This window comes from Lissotriton helveticus, chromosome 5_1 (assembly GCF_964261635.1).
Source record: "Lissotriton helveticus chromosome 5_1, aLisHel1.1, whole genome shotgun sequence".
Taxonomy (NCBI): Eukaryota; Metazoa; Chordata; class Amphibia; order Caudata; family Salamandridae; genus Lissotriton; species Lissotriton helveticus.
The window spans coordinates 2,042,315,771-2,042,331,215 of NC_136065.1; the positions used below are offsets into that span (position 1 = coordinate 2,042,315,771).

General features: G+C 48.3%; 1 protein-coding gene across 11 annotated transcripts in view; it reads right to left on the minus strand.

Moving 5' to 3' along the window:
- Positions 1 to 15,445, minus strand: part of TNXB (tenascin XB) — a 775,055-nt gene that overhangs the window by 407,053 nt on the left and 352,557 nt on the right. For all 11 annotated transcript variants that reach the window (XM_078645877.1, XM_078645868.1, XM_078645870.1 and 8 more), the window contains exon 3: positions 986 to 2,857. In XM_078645877.1, coding sequence (XP_078502003.1) covers positions 986 to 2,857 — 1,872 coding nt within the window. The remainder of the gene's footprint in view (positions 1 to 985; positions 2,858 to 15,445) is intronic.

A 15,445-nucleotide genomic window follows, 5' to 3' on the forward strand; every position in this document is an offset into this window, starting at 1 on the left:
ATTAAATAAAAATGCATTCTGTAAATGTTAACATTTATGAAAAAATGTTTTGTCTGAAATAATAGGATACATAAAAAACAAAGGACCTCATTACGATGATGGATGGACTTCAGTCCGTCCGCCATCATCTCCTATCCACAATAATAATTAGGATGCGACCGCCACTATGGCAGTCGCATCACCCACCTTTAACACTGCGGCGGGTGCTGCTGGCTGCAGCACCCGTGACAATGTTAAAAAGGGATGTTATACACATCCCTGCACTACGTGACAGGCACCATGCGGTGCCTATCACTTGGTACAGGGATATGTAGGGGGCACCATTGGTGCTCCCCGAAACCCAAAAGAAAGGTCCAGAGGGGAAGGGGTCCCTGCTACGGGCACCCAGTGTCCATCCCCCACCAGCCTTTTCATGGCGGTTGAAACGCCGTGGAAATGCTGGCGTGGATTGACATCTTAATCTGACCAGTGGTGCCTGACAGGCAACCCCGCCATTCTGGGCTATGCGGGCGGTCTGACTGGCAGTCGATTCAATCGACTGTCGGAATGGTGGCGGTCGGATTGCAGACCGCCACCGATCCGATCGCCATCGTAATGTGACGGTCTGATCAGCACTTACGATTGGCGAGGGGCTAACACCGAAGGACTGGCGGTGGCGGTCCTACTGCTATGGTAATGAGCCCTAAGGTGTTTGTAAAAGATGTTTTGTAACACACTTTAGCAAAATGTTGTTAAGGAAAATGATTTTACTACAGGGAATCCGTGTGTGCGATAGAGGGAGGTCTTAGGTCAGAGGGGCAGAGACAGACAAGGCAATTGTTTCTTTTGACTAAATAACTAAATTAGTTGGCAGGAAGTGGCATGTGGGAAAGTATAGCTTCGCAGGATGTTACACATATTTTGTGCTTATTTTGTTCATAGCAAACCCACCCCCTCTCACAGTTAACCAACAACAAACAATGAAGACCAACAGACCCAATGTTACCTATGGAGCAGTCCTCTCCTGTAAACCCGTCCTGGCACACACACTTGCCGTCCTCACACCTTCCTTTTTCGCTGCAAGCGTTGGGACATGTCTTCTCGCTGCAGTCAGGCCCAGCATACCCCGCCTGACACTGGCAGAGGCCGTCCACGCAGATCCCTCGACCCTGGCACTGGTTTTGACAGGTCACTTCTCTGCAGTCTGGGCCAGTGTAGCCACGTCGACAAATACATGTGCCTTTCAGACATCGACCCTGATTGTTGCAGTTGTTGGGGCACAATTTGAGGCCACATATGGGCCCTCCATAGCCCTTGTCGCATTTGCATTTGCCATTCTCACATCGTCCCCGGCTATTGCAGTTGTTAGGGCAGGTTCTTGTGCCACAGTTTGGGCCACCATAACCAGCCTTACAGACACACTGACCATCCACACACAGGCCAAGGGAACTACAATTGCCAGGGCAGATTTTGGTTTCACAGTTGGACCCAGCGAACCCTTCGTCACAGACACATCGGCCATTGTCACATCGGCCTCGATTCTTACAGTTGTCTGGACATGTTTTGTTTCCACAGTTGGACCCTGTAAAGCCTGTCTTGCAGATACACGTGCCATCTACACATCGTCCTTGATTGCTGCAGTTGTCTGGACATGTTTTGGTTCCACAGTTGGATCCAGTGAACCCTTCGTCACAGGCACATCGACCATCCTTACATCGGCCTTGGTTCTTACAGTTATCTGGGCATTTCTTGGTTCCACAGTTGGGCCCTGTAAAACCAGTCTCACAGACACACGTGCCATCTTCACATCTTCCTTGATTGCTGCAGTTGTCTGGACATGTCTTGGTCCCACAGTTGGCCCCAGCATAACCCTCATCACAGACACATCTGCCATCTTCGCATCGTCCTAGGTTTCTACAATTATCTGGGCATGTCTTGGTCCCACAGTTGGGCCCAGCATATCCTGCTTGACAGACACACTGGCCATCCTGACAGCGGCCTCGATTTTGGCAGTTTTCAGGGCAGGTTCGAATACCGCAGTTGGGCCCAGTGAACCCCTGTGTACAGATGCAGCTTCCATCCTTGCACACTCCTCTCCTATTGCAGTTGTCGGGGCAGATTCGTGACCCGCAGCTGGGCCCAGAATAGCCCGGATTGCACAGGCACTTGCCATTGATACACTGGCCGTGGTCGTGGCAGTTTTCGGGACAAGACCTAGCACCGCAGGCAGGGCCGGTGAAGCCAGGATTGCAAATGCACTTCCCGTTGATACACTGTCCTCGGTTCTTACAGTTTTCCGGACATGATCTTGACCCACAGTCAGGCCCCAAATAGCCGGGGCTGCAAACACATATTCCATCAATGCATTTTCCTCGGTTTCTGCAATTTTCAGGGCATGTCCTTGTGCCACAATCTGGACCACCAAAGCCGACTTCACAGACACAGCTTCCAATCAAGCACTTCCCTCGGCCTCCGCAGTTATCTGGACAGGCTTTTGCGCTGCAGTCAGGTCCAGTGTAGCCAGGATCACACACACACGACTCCTTTATGCACTTTCCATGGCCTCTACAGTTGTCTGGGCAGGCTTGGTCTCCACAAGCTGGGCCGGTATAACCAGGAAAACAGACACACTTGCCCCCAATACAGCGACCTTGATCGTTGCAGTCATCCAGGCAGGTGGTCATCTCACAGCTCTCCCCGGTGAAGCCATCGTGACATATGCACTCGCTGTCCAAGCACGTGCCACGGTCATTGCAGTTGTCTGGGCAGGATGATTCGGAGCAGGTGGGACCACCCCATCCCTTCTCACAGACACAGAGGCATTTGCCAAAGTCGAACTTGCCATGCTGGCTGCAGAGCCCCTGGATGTCAGTCTGGCCTGTGGGAAAGAAAAAGAAAATAAGTAAAACATTTAACAGTAACACACAAAACTGCATACGTAGCATGACATTTAAAAGTAACGTTTGTAGGAGCTAGCTTGCTCCAGGGCAAGCCACGTGCATTGCTCAGGTAGATGTTAGCTGAGAGCAAATGTTATTTTGAGCAGAGCTGTTGGAATTGGGGCAGCATCTAGTGGAGTGGTTTCTAGTGGCTAGCAGCCTGCCTGGTGTGTGGTACCCACAGCCTCTCAGTCGCGTGGAAATTCTATCCGTAATAGTGCCGGCCATGTATACTTCTGGCCTTTTGGTTTAAATCCACAACACTATCCAGCTCTTGCTGCCTGAATAATGGCAGCCCAGTCTTGGAGTGATGGAGATGAATCATCTTCTGCACAAACCCACAATAATCCTGTCCAAAGGGAGAGACCAGGACTAAGCAGACCTTCATGGCAGACCTTTAATGTCTAAAGCCGGTCTAGCATAGTAGCGGTCTGTCTGGTAGTAAAGTTAAGGTCAGACAACCATGTTACTCTACAAGGTGGTTACCCTTCGTTTCAATGAGATCGCCAGGTGTGTGGAATTTTGTAATATATATATATATATATATATATATATATATATATTGCGACAAAGAGATTAGATGCTTTAGAAATCTACATTTATCTGGTTAAAAAGTCCCTTTTTTAGGTCGAGCTGGTAAACTGCATCGAAAGGATGCAGGTGTCCAGCTGGAGACCTAATGTTGTCTGTCTCGGGGGGAGGAAGGACAAGAGGGTGTTACGAGCATGCGCACACAGCCAGCCACCACACAGACTGAAACACACGCGCGCTGCTTACTTTCACTTTACATCCCCCCACCAGTCATCGGATCTTTTTACACACGCACGCATGCATGCATACATACATACACACACACACAGACACGCGCACACACAGGCACACACGCAGACACAGACACACTCGCGCGCGCATGCAGACACACACTCCCAGGCACACAGACATACAGGCAAACACCACCCCCCCCTTACCAGGCTCGCACCACTGTGGCCAGCGTGTCCAGGTCTTCCAGCCAGCCCTTTTACCCCCCGACCCCCACCCCATCCCGTTAGGTCGCACACTAACGGTCCCTAAGGGGCTCTCCGTGTATTTCCCTTCGGCTCCGGCCACTACATGATAGCCACGCCCGAGACTTCCGGCCCTTTGTCCCTCCTGCCTTCCGGACGTGGCTCTGACACACTCTATCCAATCAGCCTGCCCGCGGGGAGCGAGGAAGCCAGCTGAGGACTGTTGGAGGAAGGCGGAGGGGGAAGATGCAGCATGGCGGGCGGGCTGCAGCAGGGCAGCTCCCGCCACGGCCATGCAGCCACCAACATCCTGCTGTTGGGCGCCCTCAGCTCCTGCACCGACTCCGCCAAACAGGGGCACAGCAGCAAGGTCAGAGCGCAGGGTACGTCCGTGTGCTCGTGTTTTCCAGTCCATTTGCTAATTCAGTCCTCTTACACCTCCTCCTTGTCTGCTTCCCCCTCTCACTGGAGCTCTATACTGAATAGAGAGCTCCGTTCAGACCAGGGGTCTCTGCACTGGGAGCCGGGGAGTCTACAGCGGTTCGCTATTAATATCTGATTGATTTCGGGTGCAATAGCTCAGCGGGTTAATGCACCACTGCAGGCCCTTGTGTGAGACCAGCGACACTTGCATTTATTACACAGGTGAATTCACCCTTCATTTTATACAGGTGACACGGTTGGTACTGAGCCAGTCACCTGTCACAAACAGCGCCTCAAAGCCAGAAAACTATCTTCAAGCGCCCAGTATAATGAGTGACGTGCCCATGTCAGGTGCGACAGCTCGCTCACCCCGGTGTGTTTGTTTTTTTACATTCTGGGACTTCTACTGCCCCTTAAATACTGCAGAAAGGGGGTCACCGAGAAGTGCACGGATGAAGGAATGTTTTTTGGAGGGGGTGGCGGGTCAGAGGAGGGTTGCGCGTGCTCTTGCTGCTGGAAGCCCCGCCAAGGCTCCCCCCTCGAGGACTGCCCCCCCTCCCTGCTCCCACCCCGGGTCCCCACATGGTTTTCCGATCAGCCCTGCAGAGAGGCTGCTTTTCGGATTTCATGGCGTGTCAGCCCTGAGCGGTGACACCCCGGGGGCCTCTTAACTCCAAGAGGCCTTGGAGGGAGGGGGGTGGGGGGACCGTCTCACCTCCACGTCCGTGAGTGGGAGCGCAGACACCACCTCATCTTTAAGAGTCCTCTAAAGGAGTGGGGGGTCTGGGGTCAACTTACCTCTGAGAGGCCCCAGAGTGGGCCCCAGGGACCATCTCTGTCTCCGGAAGCCCCCCTGGCCTCTGGCTACCGTCCTCCCCCGTGCTCCCACCCCTGCCCTCCCACATGCATCCTACTCATCCTCCCTCTCACACACTTTCCTGTCTGCCCTCGAGCCCTCACATCGCCCCCTCTCTTCACACCCACATCTTACCTTCTGTTGATCTGCGTTCCATCTTTATTTTATTTTTTATTTTATTTAATGCAGTTTTATATAGTGCAGACTTTACCCAAAGATATCAGAGCAATTCACAATAGAATCAATCTATGTTAATCACCTTTTTAGGTCGAGCTGGTAAACTGCATCCAAAGGATGCAGGTGTCCAGCTGGAGACCTAATGTTGTCTGTCTCGGGGGTAGGAAGGACAAGAGGGTGTTACGAGCTTGAAAGCGGGCGGATTTGGGTGCGCGAACGTGCACGTCGCCTCCGTCCACGCATGCGCACACAGCCAGCCACCACACAGACTGAAACACACGCGCGCTGCTTACTTTCACTTTACATCCCCCCACCAGTCATCGGATCTTTTTACACACGCACCCATGCATGCATACATACACACACACACACAGACACACGCGCACACACAGGCACACACGCAGACACAGACACACTCGCGCGCGCAGGCAGACACACACACACACACACGCAGGCACACAGACATACAGGCAAACACCACCACCCCCTTACCAGGCTCGCACCACTGTGGCCAGCGTGTCCAGGTCTTCCAGCCGGCCCTTTTACCCCCCGACCCCCACCCCATCCCGTTAGGTCGCACACTAACGGTCCCTAAGGGGCTCTCCGTGTATTTCCCTTCGGCTCCGGCCACTACATGATAGCCACGCCCCGAGACTTCCTGCCCTTTGTCCCTCCTTCCGGACGTGGCTCTGACACACTCTATCCAATCAGCCTGCCCGCGGGGAGCGAGGAAGCCAGCTGAGGACTGTTGGAGGAAGGCGGAGGGGGAAGATGCAGCATGGCGGGCGGGCTGCAGCAGGGCAGCTCCCGCCACGGCCATGCAGCCACCAACATCCTGCTGTTGGGCGCCCTCAGCTCCTGCACCGACTCCGCCAAACAGGGGAACAGCAGCAAGGTCAGAGCGCAGGGTACGTCCGTGTGCTCGTGTTTTCCAGTCCATTTGCTAATTCAGTCCTCTTACACCTCCTCCTTGTTTGCTTCCCCCTCTCACGTTACACCCCTTCGTGTCCTCCTTTCTCCTCCGTCTCTTCCACCCCTTCCAGCACATTTCCCCTCTCGTCCGTTATCATCTTTATTGGCCTTTTAACCCCCCCTCCGCCTCCTAAGCAATATAAAGGGACTAGCTGTTTTTTTCTAGCATTAACAAAACCAACACATGCACACCCGTCCTCCCCTGCCTCCTCTCCCCACCCATGCACTTGTTTATTTTAATGTTTAAATCCCCCGCTGCCGCCACACACCGCCTGCGCTCCACCTGCCCCACCACTGAACATCAGATTTCAGTGTCTTAAGGTATCTAGTCCCAAAGATGAGGCAGTGCATCAGGTGCGGATGAATGTGACAAATGAGCGAGCAAATGCCATGGGGGCATGAGGATCTTGCATGTCCAAGAAAGAACATTTGGACTTGCCCTTCTTACATTACCCAAAAGAGAAGCAGCCCTACCAAGTAAAACACACAGCGTCTCATCTGCACACCCCCTAACCCTCACACCCCCTCACCCTCTGTGCAACCATTCAACAACTGGTTCAAATATGTTCTGTCAATGTTTCAAGCTTTATTACAAATGTAACAAAAAGATGTTAAATTTTCACTTCTGTTCTTGGATTTTCGTCACAATAAAATACTCTGAACATAATCTTCACAAAAGTTATTTACAAAAGTTTAAGCTATTGCCATTATAAATTACAATAACTTATTTAAGTATTAATTATTTGTAAAAATTAACAGCCATTGTTATTTGTAATATCAATACATCTAAGTCGCGTAAATACAACACATATTGCATTAGAAATGCTATAGGTGTCGCATTTGCGAAAGTTATAACTATTAGCATTGTAAATGACATAGCTATTAATTTAGCTATTTTCAAAAACAAAACATAAATAAAAAAATTGTCATTTACAATACCAATAGCTCAAACTTTCCTAATGCGAGACCTATTGCATTGTAAATGCTTGTTCCATTAAGTGCCTGCATTGAGAAGTCAAACTATGGCAGCATTCTCATTGTGTTCAACGCCTACTAATAGCTTCTCAGATCATGCCAGCAGGTGGTCTGATCGCCATTGGTTCAAGATTTATCTTGCCATGTACAGAGAACTATTTTTCTTTTAATACATGCGGAATTTCATAAACCCTCCTGTAAACCTGGGCCAGAAGGATGTGCCTGACTTGGAACATGCTCAATATCAACTCAATATCTGCAAAAATATACAACGCATCACCGGTGTTGCAACAGTTTTCGGAGTGGTGTGCTGCACACAATGTTACATCACTGAATACCGTAGGGATTGTGAAAAATCTGAATGCCAGACAAAGAACAAGTGAAACAAGTGAGACACGACCAATCAGCAGGAGAGTGCTATGGTTGTGGCTTGTAGCCGGTGGTACATTTTGGAGCACACTGTCGTGTGGAAATGCATTGACATTTACAGCTTTTTAATTTTCATTGAAATGGCAACGAAATTCGCACTTACCTGTAATTATACTGATAAAACTATGTATCACACAAATAATGCATGGTAATCGAGTTTCAGCAGCAATTTATCATTTGCACATCTATCTCTAAGTATCTTGATTTATTTTGATCCTATTAAAATGCTTGTTTCCGTCACACTTCAGAATTACGAAAAATGTATTCATTTGTGATTTTGCTAACTCTAGCTAGATTTAGAAATAATTGTACAGTTCGTTTAGAGGTATTTAAATGTTATGTGTCAGAAAAAATGGCATCCTACAGCCTTTCACACTTCCGTACCCCAGCAGTAGTGTTAGATAGTTCACTTTACGAAAAAAATCCTCTAACTGCATTTTAGAGAAAGAAAAGTAAATACCAGTCTCCATATTAAAAGAATAAGCAGCAATTTGTCGAAAGGCATAGCCTGACATTTGACCTCTGCAATTGAACTCACAGCAAATGTGACAAGACAAAAAACAACATTTAAAGGCATCTTTATTGCTCATTGGCCTTTTGATCTCCAGCATGCCAATTGTGGGAGTGATGCAGCACGCCCCTCCTCCCTACTTCCATAGCCTATGCAAAACATCAGGAGATGCCCTGAAATGCAAATCTTATAGATGCATGGGGGTTTTTCCATAAAGATGGCTTAAATATTTTAGAGCAAGAATTACCTAAAAATGTTATAAAAATTTGTCGTAAATCCGAATCTCACTTATGCATTCTGATTTCTTAAAGTAGTCTAGACTCCTGGTTAGACAAGCTGAGAGGAAATGGAGGGTGACCTATAATGAGATCGATGCAATGAACTATAAACAACAGTTAAAGATCAGTCTATTCAGTATAATCTAACTGGATTAATTATATTTTAGGAGTTTAAAATACAACTACAGCACTGTTCTCCGCTCTAAATGTATTTATTCACCATATCTGTGCTATAGTGATTGTCGTACCTTCCTAGACGTTTGGTAATGTTGTAGCCCAGCATTTTATAGGTTTTGCAATAATGAATCATATATAGAACTTTTTGCATTTTACACATTGTGATATCTATACTGCCTTAGTGGCAGGCTGTAAAATAGCAGCCAAAATGTTTGTGTTGCAGCAGTGGTGTGCCTACTCTCCCAGGGGACGAAATAAACTTAAATACGTGTTGCCCTTGACCCCCAACAATATGGTCTGGATGCAGAGTGATGGGAATTCCCCTCCCCTGATCACCCACTTTTCAGAATTTACTCACCAAAATTATTCATCTGCATTGAACCAACTACCACAAAAACTCAACTTCACCCTTTGTGGACACTCCATAGGATGAACGCTGTGGCTGTGATACTTGGGCCCACCTTCTGAATCTTTAGCAAGATGAACAAACAACAGGGGTATACCCAAATAACCCTTCGATACCTGGTAAATACCAAATTGTTATACAAACAAAAGTGTTCTCAAAGGAAATAATACAGGAAACTATAAATGAGTCGAGTACAATTAATTACTCTCTCAAAGATGACTATTGTTCATCATGAATATGTCTTATACATCCACAAAGGCAATAGTGCCCGTCAGCAGTGGAAAAAGACCACACAATACAATAAATGACACATACATAAGACCAATACACAATACAACACATAACATAACCCACAAAAACAAGCGAGTGTCCCCTTATAAAGTCCAGGAGGACCACTCTAAGGAAATCTGACCAGTGTGCCTTAATATGGCTATTCAATAAATAGATGTAACTCTAATGTGGCACACAACAATTCAGTGTATTTATAATTTATGCCGATTCCTCCCACTGAGTGTCGATGCTAGTCGGTCACTCTTAATCGTGACTAAAGTACTCCCTCTTTCTTTACGAGCCCTTCCCATTTATTTGAAGGAGCCTATCCCCATTTTCAATGTCAATGAAGGAGTTGCCCGAGCCAAGAAAAGTGATATAGGTATCGGTTGTAAATGTGCTTCCACTACTATGTCCTCGCCGTCTCACAGTAGACGTGTGCCTCCGCTGCAGCCCTTTAGCAAGAAGCTGCTTAGAATTATTATATGCAACAATTTATATTTCAGAATTGAAAGGAAGGCTACTAAAGTAACCTGCTATACATCTGCATTCGTTTTAGCTGTTTTACATCATGAAATGATGAAGTCTGCAAATAAACCATTCTACATCCATCACTTCATCTACAGCTTGCAAAGGCTGGTAAAGGACGTGTGAATGAGAGAACCCCAGATTTTGCCTCTGGGAGAAATGGCAAGTGGGCTTGTGGCAGATGTGAATTGTATTGTCAGGTTACTTGCTCGGCAGAATAATAAATAGGCTGCATAGGGAGTGCCTTAATTTTGCGTTAGACGTATAATGTATTTTTTTTTTTTTAATCAGATTACTGATTGTTGGGAGAGGTGCTAGGGGGCGCACAGCGGAATGGCTGCCTAGCTGTGCATCTCCGCCGGGCGGATCGTAATATCGCTGTAAAACCACGCAAAAACGGATCACGGCGGGACAACGAACATACTAGTGTGGATGGGAACGTGCTGAGCACAGACGGGATGGTAGAAGAACAATCTTGAGGTACGGGTGTCCACGCAACAGCTGAAAGATACGAACACACGCGCAGACCAACATGGCGGCCAGCACTCTGTCCGACTTGAAGAAATGCGGCGGACTCCGACAGCGCTGAAAACGGAGGCTAGCTAAGGTACCCCGGGACTGCGGGCCTATGGTTCGGGTCGGGGATTTGAGCGGACGATAACCGCAACAGCAGAGCGGGCTACGGAATGGATGACTGACTATATATGGCAAGGACTCCCACTGTCAAAATGGCGGCTTTGCAGGTATGAAATTGGGCCGATAGCAAGCACCCCCCGCCCGGGTAGCGATCAGAACACCGCGCACCCTGCGTGCCTCTGGGGTCAACTGAAGCACAATCAATGCATGGCATGGTGACATTTCTCCCCATTATTACACGGATCGATCTCTGTCTACTGCGACAATGAAGGAAACAAAATGGCGAGCCCATGTGCGGCCCAGTACGGAGCGCTCTATACCGCAAACTTGAGCATAAGAGTGTAATTGGGCATGAGCGACACCTCGACGCTTGCTAGCCAGACATCCAACGAGTGCCCTGAGAGGTGAGGTGGCGCATGTGTGCTCAGCTAAGAGTGGCGCCTCTGAACGGTGTGATCCGACATTTGAAGGTGGGCAGTTGTAAAGGCGCGAAAAACACCAGGGACTATAAACACCCGCAACAGCGAACAAGACCGAAGGAGAGTACAGGCTAACTCCCTGGCAAAATGAAGCGCTGAGTTACTATATGGACACACCACTGTTGCTAATACACCCCGGCTAACGAGGACGCTGGTGGCATGTACCGGATCTATCAAATGTGTGCAGCCTGACATTTCCTCGTTGGGCACTGACTCGTCTGGCAGGGTTACATGAGAAGAACAATACGGAAGCCCTAGGATTGCACCGCTGATTGCACCGCTGAATAGTTACGCGGAGGTCCAGACCTACAACTGTAAACCGGACCTGCTCCGATTTCTCAACAAGGCAAGACACCGCACGAACGTCCTACACCAGATCTGTGCCGGCATTTATATATCGCAGGACCGCTCTGACGCCATTAATCGCCAGGTAAAGCCCGCCGGACAACAATCGAGGAACCCAGAATCTAAGGGCGACTTACAGGACACTGATAGTGGAGAAAAATATAGGGCAGACTATAAACGGTCCAAGAAAAAGCGACACACACTTCTGTGTCGTGCTCGCAGCAACGTCATGCATGCCACTGGTGTTCCTATAAATAACTCTAAGCCATACATAATGGGGAAACCGGATAACAAGCAGCCTAAACTTACCTTCGAGGCGCGGAAAACGCCTCGGGGCCAAAGTGGGGCAACGGAGGAAGACACGGACACAGAACCTCAAGAAGGGAGCGTTATGGAAAATATACTGAAAGCCATACAAGCAAACTTGCAGGACATTAATGGCAAACTAGACCATTTAACTGGCAGAGTCGACAACATGGCAGCGAAACTCGACAAACAGGGTGAAAGACTTGACACGGCGGAAACCAGAATCTCGACGGTAGAAGATGAATCACGCACCACAACAACCAAATGCGCGGGCATGGAGAAGGTCCTCGAAGTAATTAAAGCCAAGTCAGAGGAGTTGGAAGCCAGATCGAGGCGAAATAACATACGAATAGCGGGACTGCCGGAATCAACCAATACAGGCCGAATGGAGCCCTATGTGGAACAACTATGTAAGGACTTGTTTGGCGCTGATAACCTATCGTCTATCTTCATTATTGAACGTGCACACAGATCCTTAGCTCCGCAGCCAAAACCAGGAGCTCCGCCCAGACCTATAGTGGCAAGAGTCCTAAACTACCGGGATAGAGATGCTGTGTTGAGGATGGCGCGGGAAAAAAGTGAAATCCAGCACCAGGGAAACAAACTAGAATTCTATCCGGACTTCACGTTTGCAGTGCAACAAGCGCGTAAAGAATTCAATGACGTCAAAGCCAAAGTTCGTGACCTTCAGATTCCCTACGCCATGCTGTATCCTGCGCGACTAAAAATTACGTGGGATGACAAACCGGTATTCCTGTCAACGCCCAAGGCTGCAATGGACTTCATCAAGGCAACAGTAACCAAAGGTAAAAGGTCAAATCGTAGAGACAGACACACAGACTCCGACTGAAGGTAAGACTCTCTGATGTAAAGTATGCTGACCTTAACCGACTGATATCACAAAGAACTCTGTGTGACGGAGGGGAATGTCATGGTGCCCAGGAACTGCCAATATGGCCTTGTGACACTTACTGGAAACGTGGGAGGTGGACATTGAAGCACGTTGCTGTGCAGATGGCCTGCTACGGATTGACATTGCCTATCTACCTGGGAGGATGCCCGGTTAGTCCTACTTGATAGGAGGGGCCATAGTGCAAGGATATATATACGTCTCATGCAGCCCTGATTGTCACCTATGCACACTATTTTAGAGGGATAAATGTCTCTTGTCATGGAGATTATGACTTTACTGGACAACATAAGCGTTGGAAACGTCTCACTATGTTAATGTTAATATATGACCCACTGTGGTCTGTTTACAACTTATAGATCTGCCCACATCCTTTAGTTAGGATGGTGTAGTGCACCCTCGGCGGACCTCTACAAGGGCGGTCCCCGAACAGTTATGTTGATAATTGATATTCTAAGGGTAAAATGGCTTCGGCAGAATTGGGTTGCTGGAGTGTGTGGGGCATGGGTTGGTTGGGGTTTGTTGTTTTTTTAACTACCTGGACGATTGAGATGCACTGCTGAACGCCGCTTTGGAATGTATATTAACTGGTCAGAATCAAATGTCATAATATTATACTCTGATGTGCTGAGATTAGGAGAGTTACATTGTGCTAAATTGTGTATTAAGATGGTAGAGCTGACATCATGAACAGAGATAATTTGAATCTATTAACGTGGAATGTGAGAGGCCTAACCAACCCTAAAAAGGTTCGACAAATATTTGCCTGTCTCGACAGACACCATATTGATATAGCGCTGCTGCAGGAAACCCACCTAGACCCTAAAATGCGCAGAACTATTGGAACACGCTGGGTGGAGTCATGCTACTCGGCGGCCTACTCCTCATACTCTAGGGGGGTCATGACATTGGTTAAGAAAGGCACTGATTACAGGATTGAACGCACAATCGTAGATAAAAATGGTAGATATGTAATTGTGTCGGGGAAGCTGAGAGGACAAAGGGTAATGATAGTGAATGTATATGGGCCGAATATTGACGCCCCAGAGTTTTTCCAAGAACTCTGGGATCATTTGCTGGAGTTCAGTGGTACGAGTCTAGTGTGAGGGGGTGATTTCAATGTAACATTGCGTTACACTGAAGATCGATCCGCAACATCCACGGAACCTCACAAGAAAGCCAGGGAGAAACTGTGGGACATTATGGAAGAAATGACACTCAGAGACATTTGGAGGGTGAAACATCCAACCACACCGGGAGCAACACACGTTAACATGGCACACGGCAGTTGGTCGAGGATAGATTTTTGGCTGGGGACAGATACAGCAGTACTATGGGCTACAAAGATTATAACGCTCCCCCGCACACTGTCTGACCACAATCCCGTGGCGCTCACACTACAAGTGCCTCACCACACACCCCCTCCATTCAGTTGGCGCTTTAACGCACAAGCACTATTAGACCCCACATATGTCACTACTGTGACAGCAGCCATTAAGGAGTACTTCCACTTAAACGTAGGCACGGTTGAGGACCCCTGTATCATTTGGGAGGCATTTAAGGCGACACTTCGGGGGGTATGCATCAGTACCTCCGCAGGGATACTAAAAGACATTAGAACGCAGATAACCAGACTTGAACACAAACTGACAGGCCTGGAACAGGAGTATGCACGCACAGGACGAGTGGATTTGCTGGGCGAGATTAAACTGACACTCACTGAACATCAGCAATATGCGGATGATGAACTGAAATATGTCACCAAACGTCCGCAAGCTAGACAGTTTGGGGAGGGGGGGGCGACCCGCAAGAGTGTTAGCGAGGAGAGAGGGGTACAGACAATTACACAAATTCGTGACAAAGACGGTGAATGGCACACACAACCTGAGGGAATACTTGGTAGTTTTGTTCGTAACTACGCAGAACTATACACTTCTCAGATGCCGGCTCCATCGCAGGAAACACTTAGTTATCTACAGGACATAGCAATAGCATGGCTGTCAGATCAACAACGAGAATACTTGGCTCAACCCATAACAGTAGAGGAGGTGACCGCAATAATACATGCGCTCCCCAATGGGAAAGCACCGGGACCTGACGGGTACACGTGTGAATTTTATAAAAAATTTGTAGACCTGCTAGCCCCCCATATGGTTGAAATGTATGGCGCAGCCGTCGATCAGGCGACATTACCCCCGTCATTACGGGAGGCGATGATCATCACCCTCCTAAAACCAGGTAAACAACCGGAGTTCTGCGATTCATATCGTCCGCTATCCCTTTTAAATGTAGACTCAAAAATCCTGGCCAAATTATTGGCTGAGAGCTTACAACCCCTGATGACGAATCTGGTACTACCAGATAAGGCAGGATTCATCCCTACGAGAGCCACGTCACACAATACAAGAACGTTATTTGCACTGTCTCACTATTTAACTCCTCAGACTAAAGCGGTAGTGGTGATGCTTGACGCGGCCAAAGCGTTTGACTCCATCGAGTGGTCCTATATACGCACGATATTGCAGAGAATGGGGTTTCCGGTGAGGTTCATAACCGGGGTGATACTGCTATATAAGAACCCACAGGCGAGGGTAAGGGTCAATGGGTATATTTCGGAACCATTCAGTGTAGCTAGAGGAACGAGACAAGCGTGTCTACTGTCACCATTGATATTTGCCCTGGCCTTGGAGCCGCTTGCATGCGTAATTAGACAGACACATAACCATTCGGCGCTGCACTTCCCTGGGAGACCCTTACACATTTCGTTGTATGCTGACGATATGCTCCTGTATGTGCGAGACCCTGAACAGAATCTTAGCCCGTTATTGCGGGAATATGTGAGGTT